Below are 22,856 nucleotides of genomic sequence, written 5' to 3'. Positions count from 1 at the left end.
TACTAGCATTTTTTTTCTTCTAAATTTCCTTGAAAAAAAAAACACCCTTTAAAACTGGCACAGGTGACACCAAAACATATACCTGTACTTCTACAGCTGTACAATAGTACCTCTACAATAGAAGTCTTAACTCAGAGCTGTGTAGATTTTTGAAAATTCTTAAAATATATTCAATATTTTAAAGATTTTAAATTAAAGTGTTACAGTTGGACCTCAATCTTCATTCAGCCTTTGATAATGTTTGTATTATGTACACTAAATTATAGTTCTGAATCAGTTTTCTAGAAAAATTCTTTTGACATAGATGTTAAAAATCACAAGAGGCCCATGGGCCTTAACGGTCACCTGAGATTTGAAATATTTCAGTTTATTTAATTGACCCTTTTTGCCCCCCCCCCCCCCTCCCCTATCAGCCCCTAGGGGTCAGTCAGGGCCAACATATGAATATTATCAAACTTTCATTCCATGCTGAAAATGTTAACCAGAATGAATTTCAATAGAAATCAAAACAAATCAGTCAAAAATGTGATTTCCCTATATAAACAATAGTAAAATTTACCCCCTCCCCAGGGGCAAACTTGTGACCCCAGGGTCATGAAATTTAAAATTTCAATAAAGCACCATAAGACCCTTCAATTACTATAAAGAGTATTTGATTCCACCTTATTTCAGTCTTGAGAAGAAGATTTTTGAAATTTCAGTCAATTTGACCCTTTTTAGCCCCGTCCATCAGCCCCGGGGGTCAGTCAGGGCCAACATGTGCATGCCATCAAACTGTCATCTAATGCTGACAATGTTTACAAAATTAGAATGAATTCCAAAACAAATAACACAAATAAAAGTCAAAAATGTTATTTACCTATATAAACTATAGTAAAGTTCACCCCCGCCCCAGGGGCTAACTTGAGACCCTAGGGTCATGAAATTCACAATTTTGGTAAAGCACCTTCAGACCCTGCCATCTATGAAGTGTATTTGATTCTATCATATCTGATAGTAGAGAAGAAGATTTTTGAAATTTCAGTCAATTTGGCCCTTTTAAGCCCTGCCCATCAGCCCCTGGGGGTCAGTCAGGGCCAACATGTGCATTCCATCAAACTGTCATCCCATGCTGACAATGGTTACAAAATTAGAATGAATTCCAATAGAAATAAAACAAATAAAAGTCAAAAATGTTATTTCCCTATATAAACTATAGTAAAGTTTAGCCCCTCCTCAGGGTCAAACTTGAGACCCCAGGGTCATGAAATTCACAATTTTGGTAAAGAACCTTCAAACCCAGCCATCTATGAAGTGTATTTGATTCTATCATATCTGAGAGTAGAGAAGAAGATTTGTGAAATTTCAGTCAATTTGGCCCTTTTTAGCCCCGCCCATCAGCCCCTGGGGGTCAGTCAGGGCCAACATGTGCATGCCATCAAACTGTCATCCCATGCTGACAATGTTTACAAAATTAGAATGAATTCCAATAGAAATAAAATAAATTAAAGTCAAAAATGTGATTTCCCTATATAACCTATAGTAAAGTTTAGCCCCTCCCCAGGGGCAAACGTGAAACCCCTGGGTCATGAAATTTACAATTTTGGTAAAGCACCTTAAGACCCTTCCATCTATGAAGAGTGTTTGATTCCAGCATATCTGAGAGTAGAGAAGAAGATTTTTGAAGTTTTAGTCAATTTGACCCTTTTTGGCCCCGCCCCTCAGGCCCCTGGGGGGTGGGGACCATATAATTTACAATTTTGGTTGACCTTTAGCCATAGAAGCTTCCTGCCAAATTTCATAGAATTTGGTTTGTGGGTTTTGGAGAAGAAGTCGAAAATGTAAATTGTTTACGGACGGACGACGGACGACGCACGACGCACGACGCACGACGACGGACAAAAGGGGATTAGAATAGGTCACTTGAGACTTTGTCTCAGGTGACCTAAAAATATCTGAGTTTTGTCCTGATGCCTCTATCTGTTTAAATGTGTCTTGAGTGAATATGGTAGCATAGAAGAGTAAATAGGTACAATGTTACACAATGGTGCAAAAAACAATCATCTTGTTTTAAACATTGCTGATGACAATGCATCTTTACTCACAAACATCGAGCTGTAGCTCATATAATGAATTTCCTAATTATAAACTTATAAATAACAATTTTGTCTGGCATTAAAACTGATATCATTGACAGAATGAAATTTATTCCAAATTATAAGCTATTAAAACTAATTTTATGAATTACAATTGTACTTTGAATCATTTTAACAAAATTACAAATAAATCTAATCATATTAAACTCTGTGCTTTGTTATATCTCAAACATACACAGGATGATTTTTTTAATTTTAATATGGTATAACAATAAAACGTAACATGCCTTTTGTTTGAATAATACTGTTAAAACTGGCTTTTTTCTAACTATACGGCTATACACTTAGTTATATGTGTACTTATAAAATATCTCTTTTCGGTACTTAAATAAAATTTGAAAATTTAATAATCTAAAGAGACAAAGTTTCATTCACAAAAAGTGATAAATTTAAGCTAAGCAAAGGATATCGGTCATGGTATGAAGTAATATTCTATAAGAGTGGTATAAAAATAACTACAGTTGTGAATATTAAACCAGATTTCTACATTATAAATATTGGTAGTAAATAAACTGGGTTACTTTGGACATTTGACTGTTAAAATTAGAAAGAAAGAAAAATATTGAAAAAAAAGTTGCTCATTTTATAAAGAAACTCTAAATACATGCCATCTCACAATATCAAGAAAATGTCACATGGACCTTGTACATTCCTCATGCTTCATTTGTAACAGTAACAGGATCTGCAGGGCCTTTTTGTCTACATGTATATATGTTGATGACATAAACATTACTAAATTGAAAATCTAACTTAAACTTACCATTATGTAAATGGAATAATATCATAGGGTTGATATTGTGATAAGATATTGCGATTGAAAAAATGTTTTCTTTTTAAAATTCATAAAATGGTTACAAACTTAACACAAAAAAATCTTCAAAATCAGGTCAGATAAAGGTGGTTGAAAATTTGGTAAGTAAAAGTAACACAAACATTCAGAACACTGGTTTATCAGACATTCAGTCTTGGAATGGTAATAGTTGAAAATTCTAAATCTTCAAAAAGAAAACACCATAAATCAATACAATTAATATAAAGTGATATCTCAATATCACTTAGCACTTGCATATGAATAAAGGTCTTACATGTACATCAACTATCTACATATGTTCTGGATGCTCCAAGATTTGAGCATAACAAAATGAGGTCATTCAGTGTTGAGTTATTTCCCTTGTACTGTCAACTAATGATTATACAGAACTAATAACCATTAGGTCGCCATAAAAATCCTTCACTTTGACAACAGATATACACTATTTAGGTCTGAAACCATCATCTTTTCTGACAACCAGAGTAAAACTGCCATCTCATGGAAGTTTGCTATCCCTATATTGCACCTACATTTGTAATCGTGAAAAACTTGCAAGATGAAATCCTAGAAATCATTATTACACTTAACAGAAATTGTTAATTTCTGAAAACATCCAATAACAATGAGAAAATCTGTTGAATTCTTAATTTCTAATACATAGAGTATTTCTTCAAAATTAATTAACAAATACTGTATTAGCACACATGAATTTTAGTAGATATACAGCATATTAATACATGTACACTCCATTTTTTCCTTGAGAAGACATACTTTGTAAAAATGTAAAAAAAATTACCACTACATTAAAATAACCACTCTAACAAGTATGTTTACTGAAGGTCGTTTACATATTCTTATCAGTTAAATACTTTTGCTATCATATTTATACAAAACACAATATCAAATACTTTTTAAATATCCTTTATGGAGTGGAAGGACCAAAAACAAATTCACAATTTGTTCACACTACTTCCAATTTAGAATTCAGAGGACTGCAACTTTTTCATTCAAGGACAGCCTCTGTTCTATGTTGTAGTATATTTATTATTTAATATAAATAAATTAACCCTATTTTTTATCTCAGTTTTTGTAGCAGGCCTCTGACCTGTATATTTGCACCGTTATGGCTATCATCACTATTCTCCGATTACAAATGTTTCTGGAAATGTAACAGAGAGCATTTTCCAGCTCTATGTCAAAGTACTGCTGAAATGAACACAAGTTGGACACTGTTAATCTTGTTTTGGTCGGGAATTCTGTCTTGCTACTTGTTTCACTCCCTGCTCCAAAACTTTTGTGTAGACTTGTGCAAGAGCCTGAAATATACACACAAATATTTATCAGACAATGGTGTACCACAAGTGTATTTCCATACATAACACAGAATATACTTTTAATTCAGATGAACTACTCCACTGTATCTTAAGTACATCTGTGTATCTAGATACTTTCTACTTGTAATGATAAAAATATAAATGAAAGATGATGAAAATGTTTTAAAAATTTGTGATAATCATCCTAAATTTATAGGAAAGTCTACCTCAATGTTTGCTTCTGGCAAATGACAAGAAATGACACCAAATTCAAGCACAAGATATATTCAAAGAAAATACATTGCTCTGAAATTCCCTGTTTCCAATGAAAGTTGACTTACCTTGTCCCAGATCACCTCAGCGATATAGTCTATATGTTCTCCCAGCATCCTCTGTTCACCACTGTACCTCACGTACATCCAGGTACACAATAACATGAGGAACATGAATAGCACTAAGTTCATTAGGTTGGCAAAGTAGTCCAGGCCAATCAGAGCAAACACTCCAGAAAACACATACGCAATAGCCATGACTGTGAACAGTACAGCAGGGGTACGGGCGGAACTGAAGATGTTTTTACCATCGTTATGTTTTTTGTAATTGTCATACATTTCTAACAATTCTTTCTCCAACTGATCACCATAGGGCTTGCTGAACTCAGGCCCTCCCATTTTCCGTGTGGATGTGAATGTTGACAGGGCTTTCTCAAGGCAGCGTTGGTGGTCTCTCTCTAGGACGTCAGGATGAAGGAATGGCTTATCTCCACCACAAATCTACAACACATGGTATTGTAACATTGAAATCTGTTTAGGAAAACATTTTGATACTTGAACAATCACAAAAACATTCCTGGTCAGTTTTACCTGTAATGGTGATGCTGACTAATTCTAAATGTTACATGGAATAGTTTTACCTGTAATGGTGAAGCTGACTAATTCTAAATGTTATACGGAATAGTTTTACCTGTAATGGTGATGCGGACTAAATCTAAATGTAACACAGAGTAGTTTTACCTGTAAATCAGTAATACAGGCATTACCTACTAGATATCTTTTAAAATTACCAGTAATACTGATTTTAACTACAATGTGAACATATTTCATAAAACCAGATTTACTTACCAAAAAGCTTACCTGGGATGACCTCAGTGTAAAACAGTGAAATATTGTATGATTTTTGAATTCTGAAGGTCATGATTACTTAGGTATGAAAACATATCCACTGTTAATACCTGCTTCTCTCGAATAAAGTAACGCACCTCTGTTCAATGACTAGTGCTACTTGTATCACAGACTCCTAGAGAAAATTAATCTTTGGATAAAGTATTGTCATTTAGTGATTGGATACTTCGACCTGTGTCACCATTAAAATAAAACTCACATTTTCCATTTCCTTTTGATAGAGGCTCTTGGCACTGGACACTGCTGCTAAGTTGTTTGCTTCTGCTGTAGCCTGTGACAAGCATAATATACAAGGATCTCATACAAGTTATATCATTTCCAGAACCTGTTTTATTGCTCAAATATTTCCCCATTATTTTGTAATGATCTGGACTTTTAACATGTAAGGGGAGCAGAGTTTTACTCATATCATGAATTTTTAGTCTAAATAACAACAAGAGGCCCAGAGGGCCTGTATCGCTCACCTGGATTTCATGAGATATGAAACAAGAATGATGATTAAGTATATTTGTCACTGGTATTGCTATGTCAATATATCATAGACATTTTATATGGGTACGTGAGGATTTTATGTCAAAAAATGCATTAATCCATGAAATAAAATTAACTTTTGGCACAACCCCATAGGGATGCTACCACACAAATGTGAGTGATATCCATTGCTTAGTTTCAGAAAAGAAGTTGTTTAAACCAATTGACCCCTTTTGAACCGCCCTCTGCACCCCGGGGGGAGTGGGGGTCAGTTCCTTCCTTTATAAAATTTTTAATCCCTACCCAAAAGGATGCTACCAGGCAAATATGAGCGATATCCCTTGCTTAGTTTCAGAGAAAAAGTTGTTCATATCAATTCAGCCAAATTGACCCCTCTTGGCCCCGCCCCTCAGACCCCCGGGGGGGTCAGCCTCACCATTTGTACAATTTTGAATGCCCATCCAATAGTGATGCTACCAGGCAAATATGAGCAATATCCATTGCTTGGTATCAGAGAAGAAGTCGCTAATATCAATATAGCCCAATTGACCACATTTGGCCCCTGCCCCTCAGGCCCCTGGGGGGTCAGCTCCATCATTTGTACATTTTTTAATCCCCACCCAATAGTGATGCTACCAGGCAAATATGAGCGATATCCATCGCTCAGTTTCAGAGCAGAAGTCGTTTATATCAATTCTGTAAAACTGACCCCTTTTGGCCCCGCCCCTCAGACCCCAGGGGGTCAGCCCTGTCATTTGTATAATTTCAAATTTCAACCCCAAGGTGATGCTACCAGTAAAATATGAGAGATATCCATTGTATGTTTCCAGAGAGGAAGTCAATTATATGAATATAGCCCGATTGACCACATTTGGCCCCGCCCCTCAAGCCCCTGGGGGGTCAGTCCCATCATTTGTACAATTTTGAATCCCAACCCCATAGTGATGCTACCAGGCAAATATGATTGACAGGCATTGCTCGGTTTCAGAGAAGAAGTTGTTTATATCAATATAGCCAAATTGACCACATTCGGCACCGCCCCTCAGGCTCCTGGGGGGGGGGGGGGGGTCAGCCCCATCATTTGTACAATTTTGAATCCCCACCCCATAATGATGCTACCAGGCAAATATGAGCGATAGCCATTGATTGGTTTCAGAGAAGAAGTAGTTTATATCAATATAGCCAGATAGACCACATTTGGCACCGCCCCTCAGGCCCCTGGGGGGGTCAGCCCCATCATTTGTACAATTTTGAATCCCCACCCTATAGTGATGTTACCAGGCAAATATGAGTGATAGCCATTGCTTGGTTTCAGAGAAGTCGTTTATATCAATAGCTCAAAAATGACCCCTTTTGGCCCCGCCCCAGAGGGTCAGCCCCATCATTTGTACAATTTTGAGTCCCCTACCCATAGGGATGCTTCTGACCAAATTTGGTCAAATTCTGATGTGCAGTTATGAAGAAGAAGTCAATTGTTGACGGACGGACGGACGACGGACGACGGACGACGGACGCAACGGTATGGCATAAGCTCACATTGGTCCTTCGGACCAGGTGAGCTAACAAGGCATAGTAAATTTATGCTAAAGGTATGTAAAATATAGTTACTTGGCAAATAATGCAGAAACTAAGGTTTGCTCTTTTATTTGATGCTGTGTGCAAAATCAACATATTTCATGATATGACCTGCATAAGTAAAGCCCATCCTTAACACTCATAACTCCAAGAATGTGACTCACAACATATAACCTCAGATATGAGGAAACATCCATTTTGTAATTAAGGAATTCTTTTCCAAAACAACATTATTTTTCTACAGTCGGTGGTAATACTGACATGTAGGGTATAATTTTTGTCAAATATAAATCACTAAAGTTTATTGATCTTTTTCTTTTAAATCATAGATAAAGCTTTTTAAACTGCACTAACTATGTTCTTTCTTCCACAATGTCTGAGAGAGGATGGTTTTGAATCCTTTCCTTTTTCCAACACCTATCACATCCGAGATCTTTTGAAGCATATACAAGGAGTTCCTTTTGTGTTTAAATGTCCTTATCGTGCTAGTAGGACATATAATCAAACAAATCTAAACCAATCATTAGGGGAGCCTTTTTAACTTGTCAGTTGGCATATTATAAGGGCAGTCCCAATGTAACTTAATTTACCTGTAACATGGACTTGGGTTCCGGTAGCTCCTCTCCCTGGTAAATCTTGATATATGCCTAAATACAAAGTTGTGTTGTGTAACAGGTACAAATATACATACAGCAGTGGTAAACAATGCTTCAAATGAATATTTAACAAAATTAAACATAAGGATTTGATATTTTAAATGAAATTCATTACAAAACATTACTTAAACACTGTATTTTTTATCCAATACTTTGACAAATCATTTTTTATTTTCTTTCATATAAATACAGGTAATAATTATATCTACCTTGAAATATTCAACTAGTTCTCGACATGTGATTTGACATCCGTTGATCTCCTTGACAACCAGGTTGCTATCATCAAGAAGTAATGGTACTAAAATTTGCAACTGTTCCTTAAAATCCTTTTCTATATCTACAAAATAGATCATATCATCAGTATTAAAACTGATTCAAATAAAAAAGAATTCTTTCTTTTTACATCAATTATTGTAGAATTATCATTTTTATTGCAGTCATCTAAATATACTTTTATTTTTCTAATATTCTATTTCTTCTAAAAATCATTTAAATAGGAAATAGATGAGATGAAAATGAAAATTAATGAATCTCTCAAAAAATCATTATCAAAAGACCTGTAAATAATCAGTATAATCTTTTTTCAATCTCTAAAAGACCACAGTACCATTGAACACTACCATGGACTATCTCAATAGTGATGAGATTTCCTTATAACTAACCTTTGATTTTGCCATCAAAATTGGGATTGGTAGCGACCCCAAGTCCAGGGTGCGGCATGAGAAAGCTGCCTATGCTCGTAAAGCAGGATTTAATATGGAGCCGCAGCTGCTGAAGCTCTGGATGCTGTCGGTCAGATACCTGGAGGCGACGCTCCAAGATCTTACGTCCCCCTGCTGCTCCATAAGGTGCTTCATATGGGAAGCTCCAGTCTCGCACCAGAAATTCTAAACACTGTATACAAGGATTGTAATTTATATTCAATTATTGTTCATTCAAGAAAGAATATATATACCAATTAACCTTGTTGATATAAATATTATTGCCCTTTATTGATAATTGCACAGATCCATGTGGATGCTTTTTCAGCCTAGATGTCTTCAATTGGCAAATAGTGCAAGCACCAAAAATTTGATTAAGTACAGCATCTTTGAAATAGTCTATACATGTCATTTCAATGTATCTTTATTCCTGATTAACCACTTTAAATAACCTAAACCATGTTTGTTTTAATTTTTTATTTTTGCACTTTGTAATTGTAAAACAAGTCACATTAACCATTGTTACAGAAGAGGCAATTTGTCAAGCTATATTTCCATTTTATCAAACTTACAATAACACTATTGTGACATCACAAATGACATATGTTATGTTATGATTGTGAAAGAGAAGAGAAGCATTAAATACATATTTGTAAGGTACCGGGAACATACATGTAATAAATTGAACTATAAACTTTGCAATTTCATAAAAAAGTTTTAAGGAAATGAATAAATAAATATGTTCTATATAACATGAACACTGGTGTTATATGCTCAATATTAATCACTCTTCTTTTTGTATGTGCAGACTTGGGTGGAAACAAAGTACCCATGTGGTCCGGCAGGTGACTACCATACACATATACCATCTAGGGATCAAACCCCTATGAACTGGGAGAAAGTCTTCTGGATTAACTATATAAATTACACAGAACTGATTTACCTGGAACGGTTTGGAGACATTATCATTTGCTTCAAGGGCTAATCTTCCATACTCTGTAAATAACTGAAAAGAAAACATGTATGTGTAGTTTGACATTTCATTCCATAATAGAAAAGATAAATCTGTTCACATATATGGAATTAGATAATTGAAATTCAAAGGGTGGAGTTTACTGAAGACAAGATAATTTATCACCAAATGAACTTGGAAGATGGGAATATTGCAAATATAGTCTTATTCTAGATGTTAAGATTTCCCCTAAACACTGAAAAAAGTACACAATTAATGACAACTGACAAATATTAGTAATATGGCTTTTGTTGTATCTATTTATTCATTTATCATTAAATTATTTTTTTACTTATTTTCTGTTTTGGAAGAAACAAGACAAAATCTATGTGTGGTTCATGAAAGTACCTGTAAAACCCCCTATACATCACAATAATCCTGTAAAGTCCCGGAGACCCAATCAGAATTATAGTCAGTGCTTTTGAACTCATCCATATGTACAGAATGTTCAAGACTGAATTCATACTTATACAAAAAGATCTCTTTCATTTGGTTAGATATTCTTTACTATCTATACTATTGTGATGTCATGGAGCAATTTAGTAGAGCCAATCGGAGGAATGCACAGATAGTGACCATAGGCTGAAAACTTAGCTACTCTACCATGTAAATTTTTTATTTTCAATCTTATATTAAGACTGATTTTGTAGTATTAATATCAAAAGAGGCAAGCATAATTTCTATCCAAATGCTTTATAATGAAGAACTTGAAGAAATCAAAATACAACTAAAACACGAGAATTGTAAAATGGACATAAAAGCAGAATCTGACCCAAACAGCCCTCCATGCTGATATACCTGTAAGTGCTGTAGGTCATCTTCCTGGATATTCTGTGTTAAGTTGAACACCTGGAAAAAAAAAGAGTTGATTCATGAAAAAACAAAAGAAAACTTATTCAGAGTATTCAGGTTAAAAATACCTGAGGACATTATTCTACTCCATTATCTACCATAATAATATATACATTTTTTTTTTTTTTTTTTTAAATTTTTTTTTTAAATTTTTTTTCGATGCCTAGCTGTTAACAATGCCATGATGATGAGGGATATCTATATCCGGTATTGATAAACTTAATTGAACAAAATAGTTATAGCAAATGTAATTTCAATTTAATGCAGATTATATCTATAGTGTTATTTGACTTATTTCTCCCTAAAATTAGGAAAAGAAAAGAAAATCTTCAAAACTGCAAAGATAGTCAAGATTCTCCTTACATTTTGGGAACAACAAAATATGTTTTTCTATCAATGGAGAAGATACATATTATGTCAATAGATGGAAATGCAATTTACCTGGACAGAGCTGAGCATAGTACTCAGTGCAAACACTGTGGCACAATCTCTCACTGTTGACTCACTGTCAAACGCACCCTGTGTATCCATCAAAAGCACTGCCACCTAGTGGAGACAAAGAGAGTAAAAAACATTAGTCAAGCATTTCTCTAATAAACTTTGTTTTAGATTATCTTAATCTTATGTTTTCAAGTAAAATTGAAATCATAAAATCGGTTGTAAAGCATGTATGCTCTCATTCCATATTCATAATTACATGCCCTTAGATCAATGATGACCTAATACAACTTAAATCAATTGCTGAATGAGAAAAATCAATATTAATTCAAACTCTGACACATATTTAATACATTTTTAAATATCAAAACTTTTGCAATAAATTTGGCAACAGTGAAATTAGTTTTTAAAACCAAGGGTGGACATCAACTACAATAAAACGTGTTTATTGCACTGACAACCTATACCTATTGTCAAGTGTCTAAACCTTTGTTTGGGTTATACCTCTTCTCCTGATCTTATTTTACATATGAATGGTTCATTCCACATGAGGATGCCAGTCGTTTCCCTTTCTGAGCCGCCCCTCCATGAGAATCCTGTTAAGGGTGCATCTTCTCCACCTAACCAGTCTGGGTGACCCTGCAGACAACATGAGTCAATGTCAGAGGTTTTAATATGATATATGTATGCCTTAACTGAATAAAAGAAAATATTTCTATGCTAATTACTACAAGGCGTCACTATTCCACTCTGCTACTGTTATAATTAAGTGTTGTGTATACCTTATAGGGATTGGATTTCACTTTTATGTTAACCATGCTTTTATGGAGCTATTCCTTTAAGAATATATTCTATGGGGCGCGCTAAAAAATAACCCTTTGTAACTTAAATTGTAAATGTAAACAAAGCCATGTGTTTGGCGAAAGTAGTTCCCGTACCCTGTCATATTTTTATACGCAAGTTCAAAGGTCAATGTTTCCATGCAAGAATGGTAAACAAATCGGTCTGGTATTGTTATATAGTGACAAAATTTTGCAAGTGTAAATATATTCATATGGTAGCAACAGAACTCAGTCAAACTTCTTTACCTTGAACTTTGATAACTCAAAGACAATGCTTGACTCTTAAGTAAACATTAGGTTCCAACAGTAAAAAATCAATGTTATATATACTTGGTTACTTGAAATTAGATTAATTTATGTCCACAATGACTTTGAGATAATGAGGTTTGACTGTATTTCATTTTTATTAAAATCAAAATCTGCATGTAAAAAAGACCTCTGGTGTATTGGAGCAAATCTTTCAGTGAAAATGTCTACTTAGCATTATATTTTTAGGAGTCCAGAAAGAATATCTACTGTTCAGCTTTGCAATCTTAATTAAATTCTATTTATGTGAACTGGTACACAGTTATTCTTCAGTATATTACCGATTAATTCACTCAAATATTTAAATAAAGGCATATTCTTATAATCACATGTATTAAAATTAATTTATTCATGTATCCATGACATTTCTAAGCTGTATGTACAATGCTTAGCGGAACACATACCTTTGTATTCATGTATCTGAGGAAGAAATTGAGGAGGAATGACTTGCCCTTCCTGAATGCCCCGGCCACAGAGATCACAACCACCTTCTTATCCTGTATGAGGGGGTTCAACAGGATCTCCTCCAGCTTGGACTCATCTAGTTCAAACTGGTGGTCCTCCCCTGTGATCACAATCTGGATGGGATGGCCATGTAGCGGTGTGCCAGATGCTGACACTGGAAATAAATTATAGCATATTACAGTTTGCTTTAAGAAACAAAGTTTAAGCACAATGTACCAGTAAATTAAAGGTTTTAAATAAATCACATGTCAGGTGTCTTAAAGTATGAATATATCAAGTAAGAAACTTCACTGTATAACATGGCATGTTTGTTGTGTATATGTTTTCATGGTTGCTATGGAACCATTAATAAATATGATGAATATTGTTGTAGGAATCATTGTTGCATTGGCTAACCACTTAAGCTTGTGCCCACAAAATTATATTTGAAAGCTCCAAATTTAAACCATGAAGGAAAGAAACATGAAAATTTATATTATACAGTATACAATTGAACGACTGGGTAAATGCATGTACATGTACAACTGTCATGTCAGATGGTGGCAATTGTATGGATATATGTCACAGAAATATATATAGTGTTCAAAAATGACAAAATGCCTACCCTTCTGCTCCATTTCTGGTGCTATGAACTAAGTACGTGTAACTGGTGATGTTGTCAGCCTTGCTGTAGGTTGAAGTTTTACAGACAATAAAAAGATTCTATAGTGATTTTGATATACAAAATGTACGTCTGTATGATAGACACATAAATCATATAACCATTGTCAGAGTGTACAGCAGATTTAAAACTATATGGTGTATAGAGTAGCACCTGAACAGTTTTACCTGTTCTAAATAAAGACACTCAATGATGATTTCATGAATACAGGTCATCTAAGTTTAGATAATTATAGGTATATTACGTAGTCTCTGTAAATAACTGGTAGCTGTGTGTAAAATTAGCTGTAGACATGTAACCCTTCATTATATACCTAATTTTTTCATACAAAACTTTTTGATCTCTTAAGTTTTCAATCTAAAATTATACTTACAGCAAATGTATGACCCGATTTCTCACACCATCATTCATGCATGCATTTCCCTCAGCACAAATTACAGTTTATTACCTGCTTTTTTTAACATATATAAAATTCTTTTTTTTTTTTAATGTGCGAGGTCATCATGCCAATAAAACCTGTTTAAACAGTGAGAAACTCCAGTGATATAGAAGGTAGATACCACTATAAGGACCATATGTAACTACATAGTTCTGATATTGGACAGCCCACTTGAGTGGTTAAATGTTGTATAAATAATTGGATTTTATTGATTGATATCTATAATGGTAATTTAAACACACCACATAATTAAGAATTGTATAATGTTTGTGTTATCTTCACCAAGCATTTTTCTTCGAATTTTCAGTACTATCTCTCCATTAAATTTAATGAACATGTTTAATAAAAAAAAACATTTAAGAAATGTGTGTTTTGTAGAAACGTAAGAGTAGCTATAGTATTGTAGTAATTGACTAATATAAATACTGCTACACATCTATCATGATAAGACATTGATCCTGTACCTAAACCTAATCTGAAATGATGACAATCAATCAGCTATAAATATTTATGTATAACAAATTATAAACTACAAATACTTGTATAAAAAGGAAGAGGATAAGACAGATTGAATGTGTATTAATGATGCTGAAACAGATATGTTCTTCTGAGCAGCTTAGTCAGCTAACCGGTAGTACAACTCACTACCATTACTGTAGACTTCTACTTCTGATCATGATATAAAAGAACAACACAATACACACTACATCTGACAGAATGTTTTGGTAGAGTTTACAAGTATACTGCTAATGATAAATTCTCCTCCCTCTATTCTTTGTTAAGCTGCTGGCATAGCTTTTCCTGTCAGTAGCTCAAAGTACAAAATCGATATGAGGCACATACAATGTAGGTCAAAGGGTTATTATCTGTTTATAGGAGCCAAGGAGCACATTAGCCTATCATTTATTGATGAACTGAGTTTATGGTACATGTTGATATGTACATTGTATATTTACTTGATTTGATTCCGGAAAAAGAAGGTGTATGGCATTTTATATAATTATGGTTCAGTAATATAATTATTAATCATCAAAACAACTGAACACTCATTGTAACATATACCAGTAAACAGGAAATTGACTAAATTAATGTAAAATTCTACAAAATTTGGGACATATCACCATCATTAAAATAATGATTTGGAGTTAAAAGACACACTCTCGTTGCCACATTTGAACACTATGATAGATTTGAGCTACGTGCATGCTAGGATAAACATGAATGGCTAACAATTCAATTGTGTTGAAATAAAATGGCCTTGACCTTCATTCAAGGTCACAGGGTAAAATATATTAAATATGTAAACAACTTCATTTTAATTCGGGGCTTTTTCTGGAGGCTTTTTGGGGCCGTTAATAGGCCCCATTTCCAATTGAAATTATTTCATATCTAAGACAAATTCCCAAAATTTGCAGTTTACTCCTGAAAAAATCTTTCCCAATTCACCAATTTCCTTCCCAAAATGAGACAAAAAGGCCCTTTCCCAAACCAGTGAGAAAAAGCCCTGTAATTGGACAAGTAACCATAGCAAGCAGGGATGAAGGGCAACCAAGTTTGTTAAAGCGATTGAGTTTAACTTGGCCAATATAGCTACTTTCACATTGGAATAAAGAAATATTAAGCTTAGCATCCACATAAATAACCTAGATCAACATAAAAGTTACATGTTACATGTAGTAGATAGTAGGATGTTCACGATACAGGCCCATGCATATATTTTGTATGGCATTGAAAGTACTATTAATACTAATGTGGGTAATGTTGTTTTTTATTATTAGTACTTAGTCTTAAATATCACACAATGGAAAATAAATAAATCCAGAAATGGTTTGGGATGGCCGGCTCACAACTTAGGGGTCAAGGCTTTCCCATTTTCTCAAACTGCCTTCTTGTATTAATACATTCCAAGCCCAAGGAAGCCCGTGGGAACTTAAAAGTTAGCCATTTGGCATAAACAAATATTCTTTTTCATTCTTTTTAGAGGCATTAAAATATCTGCATTGATTTCAATCACAGTCAATAACAAGTTTTATTTACTAAGATTGAAATGCAAATTCATTCAAAAGAAAATATTTGTTAGTGGATGAAGATTCATACATTCCTGTATAACCAGAGACCTATATACTAAAGGGATTCGCAACAAGCTCTTTGGCTTACCAAACAACACCGCCGAGCAGAAGTTAGGGTAATATATCCCAGAGTGCATTGCTGATCCAACTGTTTACACCATATAATAAGGTACGCCTGAAACATGTTCAGCTTGATGACAGCTCATAGAAGACTATTATCTGATAACAAATCACGGGAATCAAACGTAAGTTCATATTTTTTATGTAAACAAGTATTTCATTAAGAAATTTAGTGGGAATAAAACGTATTCCGTCGTGCTTTATGTTTGAAAGACTGTGCACATGTGAATGATCTTTTCACGGCGATTACCACTCTGGTAAGCTTATGTCTGGTGTTAAAGACGATGCTACATGGTCTCAGTTTGTGTTAAACTCCTTTTTTATTTATTGATCAATTTCAATACAGTTTTCAAATAATTGTTGCGCGATAGTTACTGTATCGCATAAAGTCAAATTTGTTGTGTATTTCATTGTGAATATTTAGTTATCGCCCAGTGAAAATTAGTAAACAAAACAAGAGAAAAAGATGGCAGGTATACTATCGCCTATTTTCTTTTTAACTGGAAGGTTTATATAATTTAAACTATCCATTAATTGTATTCAATTCAACTTTATTATCATATTTATAATTAGATTAGTGATTTGATAGCTATAATCTGTAGAATTTTATATAGTATAATCATGACTTCCGTTAACATTGATCCCATGAATAATAAAGCCATTATTGAAAAAATGCATTATTTGGAATTAATTGAAAAAGCATAAATCAGTCTAATTTAAGTAAATTGAATATTATACTTTTTGTAAATTATTTAGCGTTTCAAAACAGATATTTGATACAGAATTGCAGGGATTGCTTCTAAACTATCAACTAACAAATGTTGTCATGGTGATCACCCCACTCCATCCAAACCATACATTGACCACACCTTTATTACCTTTGAGATATACAATGTACATCAATCAACAGGTGTTGAACATTGTCAACACCTGTCCTGAGGCTGACCATGTCCATCTCCCCAAATCACTAGAGTTCACTAGAGGCATGCTGTGCAGTATAAAATCTCTCAGGTGTGTCCTCATTCCCCAATTAAACTTAAATGGGTCAATTCATATTTTCATTTGTGTAAAAATGATTCCGATTTATATAATTATATATATATATATATTTAGGTTAATTTTCAATTTACGAAAAAGTTTAATCAACATTTGGGGCATATGAATTTACTACAGGGTATCTTAAATTTGAATGTTTCAAAATTAAATCTTATAGAAGCTTCAGTGTCTATTCTATACCATAATGTATCAACTTATTAAACTTGATTTTTTTTTCTTTTCAGAAAGCCAAAGAAGAAAAGATCTACCATTGGTACATGACCTAAGCACTATCAAGGTTTTCAATATTAAATAATGAAATTTTATCAATCATCATACATGACAGTATTTTTTTTTTCATTTTACTTTAGACTATTGCTATAGCATTTGTCTAATAAACAAGAAATATCACTAAAAAAGATGAAAGGCATAGTTTTAATGCTGGTGTTTATACTGTAAAACTGCTGGTGAAATAAATCAACAAATCACTGGTCTAGTGGTGGGTGCAGATGACTGACTATTTCATTTCTTATTAGGTTTAGGGTCTTCAAAGTCAAGTTCAAGTTCTTTATTTACCAGAAGCCCTTAGGCCTATAGGTATACAAGATATATAACATTAAACAATTACAGATGTGTACAGGAGAGTGTTACATACATGTACATGCAAATTGTTCGATATCAAATTATCTACACTAACAAATTTTGTCTTTTGCTAGCCAAGTATAGATATTTACCTAAATTTGACAACTCTCTAACAATATTAACAGATAATAGTTGGATTAATTTAAAAACAGATGGTCTTTTGAAGTAATATATTGTTTATATTTTTTACCCTCAGATCTGTATATAATGGACATATCAAAATAAAACGAAACTCATCCTCGATGTCACCCAAATCACAATTGTTACAGGTTCTATTTCTTCGGGTAATATTATAATGTCTACCTATTTCATCGAGGTTTGACTGTATTTAATTTGTGTGAGGATGTTCTAAACTTAGTTAACATACATTTATATTTAGTTTCTATAGGTTTAAAACTGTACACAGTGGCTATCTATCAGATATCGATATAATCTACCTTTCGACGAACCAGATATCTGTTAACATGTTTTGTTTTGTAACATAGGTCAATCTCTGCTCAATGATTTTAAAAGCATAATCTACTGGTAAATTAGAATTAAACATATACTCGATACCTAAAGCAGCTAATTCATTCTTAATGTCGCATATCCACACGTCATTCTCATTTAACCATTTCATCAAGACATGTTTTCAATACCAAATTATCCGATTGTTTCAACTTTAACCAATATTTGAACACTCTTAATTTTCTAATAATAATTAATTGTAATCTACCCAATTCACAGTAAACAAAGTCATTGCAAGTTGATTTAGGCACCTTAAGTATTTTTTTACAGAATTTCAAATGTACGCATTCGACATCCGGTGCTTTATGAAATCCCCATATTTCCAATGCATAACGTAAAATACTATTTACTTACGAATCAAAAAATAGAACAATTAATAAGTTTGTACATTCAAGCAATGATTTCTAAGAGAAGTTGTCAGAGAAAATAAAGCTTATCAGCCTTGTTCTGCAAAATGTTTTTGTGTTTTGTAAAACGTCTTGTAAAACTTCCCATTGTAGTTGAACAGCCTACCCAAGTTTTTAAAACTCAACAATTTCTATATTGTCATTATTATATTTTCATGACTCTTTATTTCTTATTTGTCCACCATTTCTAAACACCATGATTTTAGTTTTATCAAAATAATATTGACCTCCAGATTCGATTTTCTGGCATATTCATATAAAGAATCCAACATACTTTGTAAATCTTCTGGGCGGTTAGCAAATAAAGCCATGTTGTCGGCATACATTAGCAAGAAAAGATTAAGCATCTGTAATACAATACTTGGACAGTTGTCATTAATAAAGTTAATTTCAAAATCATTTACATACAAAGAAAATAACACAGGTGATAATATTTCCCACTGAAAGAGTCCGGTATAATTAGGGAAGCACTGACTGAAGTCACTATCACTATCGAAAATATAAGAATCGTCGTCAGTAAATTTCCCTAACAATACATCTAAATTTACATCATCATCCAATGGCAGAAAATCAGAGGACATTTTTCATATGAATCTTTAATGGAAAAATGGTGCTTTTTTCGGTTAGACACTACTTAATTATCGTTGTTAACATCTGCCGATATATTTTACTGTGCATAGGTATAACTGTCGCCAGTGTGATGTTATCTCGGCCAAACGCAGTGACACATGTGCACAGATAGCCGTCGCCATGTCTTGGCATGGCACATGTCACTAATATAAACAACTCCGATATCCACATAGTGCGCAGCCGCAGCGCTTGGTCTCGCTAGATCTCGTGCTAAATATAATTCCGGTTATGAGAACAATAGATGAGGTCGTGACTCGGTGAGATAAGCGGATGTTTCGAATCCCATTAATATAGGTCTCTGGTATAACTAATGATTATGAAGTTGGTAGGACAAGAAGTCAAAATCTATTTATAACAACAGTGACCTAAATTTTGACCCCAGAAGGTTATAACACAATTTTGTCAAAGATGATGGTTAAGAGTATTATGTATAAGTGTATGGAGTTTCAGGACTATGAGAAAATTAATGAAGTCAGCAGAACGAGGACTTCGAAAAACTGTTTATAGTGATATTGGCCTCAATTCTGTCCCCATGTTGATTGAAACATGAGCCCAAACGATATGATGGATATAAACAAGAGGCCCATGGGGCCTGTATCGCTCACCTGGTTGGATTAGACCAAATGTCAAAATAATGTTCATGTTCAATTTGTTTTATTTGTCAATCTCAAACAATGCTATATATAGTTATAGTGTGGGGATCCCAACTGCTTTAAAGAAATAACGAAGTCCAGACTCTCTAAAGGGTCTGAAAGACCTCAACAATTGTTTTTAGAACATGCATTCATCACTTTATGACTAGTAGCAATTTAAATGAATTACCTTTATTTCCCTATGGGGCCCTGCCTATTTGGCCCCTTTGGGAGTCAAAGTCATCATTAATGCAAAATCTGTTTCGCTTTCCCCAAGGATGTTTCTGACCAAATTGGGTTCAAATCCATTCATAACTTAATGACTAGTAGCAATTTAAAGGAATTACCTCTATTTCCCCTATTGGGCCCTACCCCTTTGGCCCCTCCGGGGTCAGAGCCACCATTTATGCAAAATCTGTTCCTCTTCCCCCAATGATGTTTCTGACCAAATTGGGTTCAAATCCATTCATAACTTTATGACTAGTAGCAATTTAAAGGAATTACCTCTATTTCCCCTTTTAGGCCCCCCCCTCCTCTTTGTCCCCTGTGGAGTCAGAGTCACCATTTATGCAAAATCTGTTCCCCTGTCCCAAAGGCTGTTTCTGACCAAATTGGATTCAAATCCATTCATAGCTTTATGACAAGTAGCGATTTAAAGGAATTAACTCTATTTCCCCTATTGGGCCCCGCCCCTTTGACCCCTGTGGGGTAAGAGTCACCATTTATGCAAATTCTGTTCCCCTTCCCCCAAGGATGTTTCTAACCAATTGGGTTCAAATCCATTGATAACTTTATGACTAGTAGCAATTTAAAGGAATTACCTCTATTTCCCCTATTGGGCCCCTCCCCTTTGGCCCCAGGGGAGTCAGAGTCACCATTTATGCAAAATCTGTTCCCCTGTCCCAAAGGCTGTTTCTGACCAAATTGGATTCAAATCCATTGATAACTTTATGACTAGTAGTGATTTAAAGGCACTACCTCTATTTCCCCTATTGGGCTCCATCCCTTTGGCCCCTGGGGGGTCAGAGTCACCATTCATGCAAAATCTGTTCCCCTTCCCCCAAGGATGTTTCTGACCAAATTTGGTTGATATCCAATAAGAACTTTTTGACTAGTAGCGATTTGAAGCAAATGGACGGACGGATGCAGAGCCATGGCATAAGCTCACCAGACCTTCAGTCCAGGTGAGCTAAAAATGACATCATCATTATTGCTTTCAAACTAAGATTAATGAAAGTACCAGGTAGATGTTGTAGCAATTCATTCAAGTATGCCAATGGACAAATATCATGGCTGTAGGCCTATTTGTTATTGACTTGAACAAATATGAATATCACATTTGAACCCTTTGACCTTAAAAACAGCTTTGTAGTCCTTATAAGTAGAGCAGTGATAGGACTACAGAATTTGAACACAGGTTCCTACAGTGAAATTGGTCATGGAAAAAAAACTATAACAATGTTGCAGAGAGATTGAAAAGGCAGATCTCCTGCGAATGAAAAAGGATAAATAACTGGTTCTCGTCAAACCCGACCTGTGTTTCGGTACTCGTAACAGCCCTAGCCATGGACAAATTTTACCACATTTGACCCATGACCTTGAATGTGAGCCAAGGTCAATCATTTGAACAAACTTGATAGCCCTTCATCCCAGCATGCTACTGGTCCATTTTGACCCTGGCCTTCTTGGTTAATAAGATGAATTTGCTCAATGATTTCATTCAACACATTTGACAGCTGGCCTGTGACCTTAGATGTAGGTCAAGGTTGTTTATTTGAACATGCCACTGGACTAATATGATGAAATTGTGCCTTTTGGTTATTGGGAAGATGTTTTTTAAATGATATTGTTGACACATACAGAGAACATGAAACACCACCCTTTGAGCATGTGAGCTAAAAACGTTCTCTAGTCAAACATCTTATTAAGATTTTGACTTTTTTACACTCAGAGAGTGCAAATTTATCTAATTACCCATTAAATAAACTTCAGTCATTTTTTTTTTGTATTTCTCTGATATTTATTATAAATTATTTAGAAATGTAACTAGTTGACACCCAGTACCTATCAGAGGATTCTACCGATTATGATCTAAGGATATACTGCACTGGATTTACAGTCACCGGAAGGATGAATATGTTGCTAGTCTAACCTGTCAAAGACCCCAAAAGAGGGGGAAACCAGTCTTATAACAGACAGGTCATATATAAAATAAAATATACACTCTGCAGTAGAGCTGCCAGCACTGAATGGTGGTCGGTATCAAATGTAATAATATTGATATCCAAGCCCGTGGAAAAGACAATATATTGTCAATATGTAAAGTGGAAATAATATAGCTCACGTGACAAATCAATGATATTATGAAACAGGTCCAACTGGTTATTTTATCTTCCTTTCAGAAACAGTGGCAAACGGAAGCCTCTTTGCCCTACATTCACATCACTGACTTTTTAGGTGTACATACTTAAACTTGATGGACAATAACAATGAAAATACAATTTCCAAAATAAGCGTTTCCCGTGACCGACAGTATATATGAATGTAGACGGTTTACGTATTACCTGGAACTGTATGTTCTGTTTCCATCTGTCTTGGTTGTCGCTCAGTCTTGGCGAAATCCGCCATGAAATGTTACGTTTACTCTCGAACGTCAAAATACATACTATACTAATGAAAAACCAAAAGATTACTCGAATGAACTTCCCACCATTCTCGCGCACTACGTGACGTCACGAACTATTTTGAGACTGTTTACCATCCGGCATTTGTCAATATCATTGAGCCTACTTTTTCAAAGCGTACCTTTATAGAATTGCAAATAAATTTGAATTAAAGAACTATTGCGTGAATTTCAGAAGAGTCCAGTATTTGATAATTCTGACTGACTAATAATAATCACTTTTAGCTTTACAAAGTTTATACAAGAACTAATTTGTTTTAAAATAGTGCATGT

General features: G+C 34.3%; 1 protein-coding gene across 1 annotated transcript; it reads right to left on the bottom strand.

Moving 5' to 3' along the window:
- Window positions 1-1,847: 1,847 nt before the first annotated feature.
- LOC117323699 (atlastin-2-like) lies at window positions 1,848-22,553 on the bottom strand. The gene is made up of 12 exons (XM_033879079.1): window positions 22,465-22,553; window positions 12,698-12,912; window positions 11,650-11,784; window positions 11,149-11,253; window positions 10,654-10,704; window positions 9,787-9,849; window positions 8,805-9,036; window positions 8,352-8,479; window positions 8,077-8,133; window positions 5,640-5,711; window positions 4,601-5,032; window positions 1,848-4,262 (listed from the first exon to the last, which is right to left on the bottom strand). The coding sequence occupies exons 1-12, from the start codon at window positions 22,526-22,528 to the stop codon at window positions 4,179-4,181; spliced, it is 1,638 nt and encodes a 545-aa protein (XP_033734970.1). The 5' UTR covers window positions 22,529-22,553; the 3' UTR covers window positions 1,848-4,178.
- Between the last annotated feature and the right edge of the window lie 303 nt (window positions 22,554-22,856).

The sequence above is a fragment of the Pecten maximus genome, chromosome 3 (assembly GCF_902652985.1).
Source record: "Pecten maximus chromosome 3, xPecMax1.1, whole genome shotgun sequence".
Lineage (NCBI taxonomy): Eukaryota > Metazoa > Mollusca > Bivalvia > Pectinida > Pectinidae > Pecten > Pecten maximus.
Note: the sequence above shows the minus strand (reverse complement) of the source record. Positions and strands in the feature narration are given on the sequence as shown.